The sequence below is a fragment of the Sinocyclocheilus anshuiensis genome, unplaced genomic scaffold (genome assembly GCF_001515605.1).
Source record: "Sinocyclocheilus anshuiensis isolate Anshui unplaced genomic scaffold, SAMN03320099.WGS_v1.1 scaffold47, whole genome shotgun sequence".
NCBI classification, from domain to species: domain Eukaryota; kingdom Metazoa; phylum Chordata; class Actinopteri; order Cypriniformes; family Cyprinidae; genus Sinocyclocheilus; species Sinocyclocheilus anshuiensis.
In genome coordinates this window covers 180438-184228 of record NW_015551047.1, presented here as the reverse complement: position 1 = coordinate 184228, position 3791 = coordinate 180438, and the positions used below count along the sequence as shown (strand labels likewise).

The following is a 3791-nucleotide window of genomic DNA, read 5'->3' as shown; positions in this document are numbered from 1 at the left end:
CCTTGACAGTGTTTTCATGACTCGCAAAAAGAGGAAAAATAAATAAATAAAACATAGAAAGATTGGTAACCGCAGTCAGAAGAGAAAACATTGTCAAATTTCCCGCACTCCCTCAGCCGCTGAAACACTGCAGTGTAGTTGTAACTAGTTGTAATTTGATGCAAAGGTAGGCCTATAGGAAGTATAGTTTTACAAATGTAAATTTTTTAATTGAATAAACTTTGCAGGATTTATGCTGATGGCCACGCGTCATCACATTTGCCTGCGAAAATCAAGCGTAGCGTTAGTTCTGGCAGGTCACGTTAGTCAAGCTCGCATCAGCTGACTCTCAGCTGATCCCCATCAACCTATGGGAATACGACACCGATCTAAGCATTTATATATAAATATATAAGGTCCCGCAGTAGTATCAGCAGTTTTCGCATTGCTCAATAGCTAATTACCCTTCTCCATCCCCAGCTCCTCCTCTGTCAGTCAGGATTCAGCCTTCTGATTCTCCTTTGAATCAGACTAATTCTAAAATGTGTACATAACATTATTGAACTTTAACGATATCTGCAATACATTTATGTTGGTTCTGTTCTGTTTACCCTGCTCATTTCGAATGCGCCGTCACCTTTGTAGAAAAAGAAAAAAAAAGAAAAAAAAGGAATCAACGAATCAACAAACAATATGGCGGTCAACTTGAGGATCCAAGCTGAGCAACAGATTGCTCTATACCATTGACAAAATGAGATTATCATAGTTTTATGACAAAAACTGTACTTGTTTTAAACTATTTAAGTTATAACGTCTAATTGTTCAATATTGTGTCATAAGACAATTTTGGTTGCAAGATCAACCTCACCAAATTGCGCACCCGAGAATATTTCCCTAAGTAGGCAGCGTGCAAGTTTAAACGTCAAAATGCTGTCTGGGTAGGCAGCTCACTAGGTTTTGAGACAGCGCCAAAGAGGGCGGAGGAATAACACTAATACCCACAAATCAAAACACGATCCGCTTCAAGTTTTCTCTCGGTTGTAGAAAGAAAGAAGTTTGACATGGAGAGTAGATGTCATAGAGGATGACAAACTTTTGACTGACATATGTTTTCAGGAATGTGTTTTTCTCCATCATGTCCAGAAGATGATGGCCAAACTGCAGCTGAAACTTTTTCATAAGTGCTGGGGAAAGGAGTTTTCATGTAAGAGAGAGCGGACCAGGATCGCCGTACAAGTCCGTTCGCTTTATTAGTTAAGACTTATGTATATTTCTGTATTTATCATCAACACGTGCGCTTGTACGTGTTGTGACACTTACTGGATTTTAACGTAAAACTTTCAGAAGATTCAAAACTTAAACTCAGCTTTGTTCCTAACCTGTCAAATTGGCTTTATTGGCGCTCTAAAGGACACAATCTCCGGTAATATTATTGAATTGAACGGACATCATGCAGAAGCTGAATTCGGTAAACAGTCACGCGGAGCTCCAGCAGCGGCTGGCGGATCACGGCGGATCCGGAGACACGGCGAGGGAGAACGGCACAAAACACATCCCGAGTCCCGCGGAACCTGTGGATACGGTGCAGTGCTCCAGCAGAAAGATGCTGGTCGGGCTGGACATCCTCTGTCTGCTCGTGGGTAAGAGAAAGAAAGTTGGGTGACACGTTGTAGTAACTTATGATGTTAATGACATAAATGCTATGTTATTATTTTATTTGCAAGATATTATGAAATGTCAGCAAAACTTGTACTGGGTTGAACTTTATAAGTATTAACAACCATGATGCTTTGCAAGTCAAAACATAGTTTCATGACATTTCTATTAGATCGTTCGTGATAATTTATTTAGCATTATATAATGTAGTAATAATGAAGGTTATTGAAAATGCTGCCAAGCTGAAGTGTTTTTTCCACCTCCTCCCCTCCTATGCAAAGAAAACACGTTTAAAACACCACAACAGATTTATTTGCAGGTTGTGGAACATCAACTTCATCTGTTTTCCTCATAACAAAAAAAACTTTTTGACAGTTCTCCACAAAAGATATTGATGTTTTACTGCTGTGCCAAAACTTGACATGGGATCAACATTTCAAAAGTTGCTCCATCCAAATAATCCTCTCAAAAGCCAAATCAGAGTTTAGGAGAGGAAAATAATAAGTTCATAACCTCTGTGCACGTGGTGTGTGTGTCTTGAGTTTAGAGTTGGCAGGAAAGTTTGTCCTGGGAAATTCAGCCGTATCCATGGACACAAGCAGTTCTCCAGAGAAAAGTGAAACTGCCTTTTCAGATGCCTTGAACTGCATGTGTTGTTTACTTTGTTTGGGCTATACTTTATTGTAGCTTTCATTAAAACAGTATTAGTTTCACTGTAAAAAGAGTGAAACTGCACAATTGTTCCTGCTCCTACCTGATCCAACACATATTTATTTATTTTTGTAGTCAAGATGATTATACCAAATAAAATAATATTTTGGTCTTTTAATATTTTTAAATTAACCTGGTTAATGTAGATCTAAACTTTTTTCATTCTAATATTTTCATATAAATATTTGCACAGACTACACACTGAAAAATGTTTAAACTAAGTTTTCCATCACAAATATTATCTAAACATTCTTAAATCAAGATGCATTTACTTGAGAAGCAAAATGACTTAAAATATTAATACTTGTTTTTTTTTAATTAAAAATAGTAAAATTTTGAGGGTTTTTGCTTAAAACAAACAAACAAACAATCTGCCAATGGGACAAGAAAAATAATTTTGTTTTGCCTTTTTTACCTTTGTTTTCTTACCCCATTGGCAGACAATATTTTAAGTCATTTTACTTCTCAAGTAAATACATCTTGATTCATAAATGTTTAGATATTTAGGTATACTTTATACTAAAAAACAAGACAAAAATTTCACATTATATAAGTTTATGACTTATTAATGAACGTTATTATGAAGTGTAAAGTTTCCCTGCCACTTCCCAAAGACTTTTCATCCATACAAATCCTAGCAAAATGTTGTCCTGTTAGTTTGTTGACGCAATTACTGCTTTCTGCAATGCTGCTAGTAAAATTAGTGCACACCCTATCGGTTTAATGTGTCACAAAAACATTCACAACATGGATGAGGGGATAAACACTTCAATTATGTTTTTTTTGTCATTCGTTTTGGTGTGCCAAATACAGTAGAACCTGTCCAGGCAGACAGACAGGTTACAGTTCACCGGCTTCACTGTGTGGATCACTCACATGAGACCTGCTTTAGGCCTCCAGGTAAAAGTCCTCATCCCGCAGAATCTGTTTTTAGAAACGTGTCTGGTTCCTGCTTGAGGTTTATAGAGGAAAGGGCCTCCTTTGATTTCGGATGACTGTCACTTTCTGCCTTATGATGTTACAGTCATGCACTCAGCAGTTTTGTTAGTACTTATGACCTTCTGATGACAGACTGGAGAAAGTCAAGTGTAAGCAGAGAGGAACTGTGCTATGGGATGAGGCATGACGTGATAAAGGATGGGGGCATTTGCGATTGCTTACTTTGGTTAACATTGCACACGCATTTCCCTCTTTTAATCTTCATGGTGCTTGTGTGACTTCCTCCTAACAATTGTGTGTCAACTGTAAAAACATTCAGAGCCGCATGATGCAGCTCATTTGTGCTGTATTCATCTGAAGTATTGAAATGCCGCATTTTAGTACCCTTGTGAAAAGAAGTACACTTGAGCATTTTATATGAGTTTGAACTGAATGTAATGTTTTCAGACACGTCATTGACCCTTCGCAAATACTCCACCCCCCACCCCCCCCCTCTCCCTCGCCCC

General features: G+C 37.9%; 1 protein-coding gene across 2 annotated transcripts in view; it reads left to right on the top strand.

Moving 5' to 3' along the window:
- Positions 1-984: 984 nt before the first annotated feature.
- The window catches only part of LOC107661820 (phospholipid phosphatase 3-like), a 39128-nt gene continuing 36321 nt past the window's right edge, over positions 985-3791 (top strand). Inside the window, exons 1-2 of one of the 2 annotated variants that reach the window (XM_016451585.1) lie at positions 985-1375; positions 1408-1619. In XM_016451585.1, the coding sequence (XP_016307071.1) occupies positions 1430-1619 (190 nt within the window). In that variant the 5' untranslated portion in view covers positions 985-1375; positions 1408-1429. Of the gene's footprint in view, positions 1620-3791 lie in introns of both variants that reach the window. The other variant, XM_016451584.1, reaches the window with a different exon arrangement.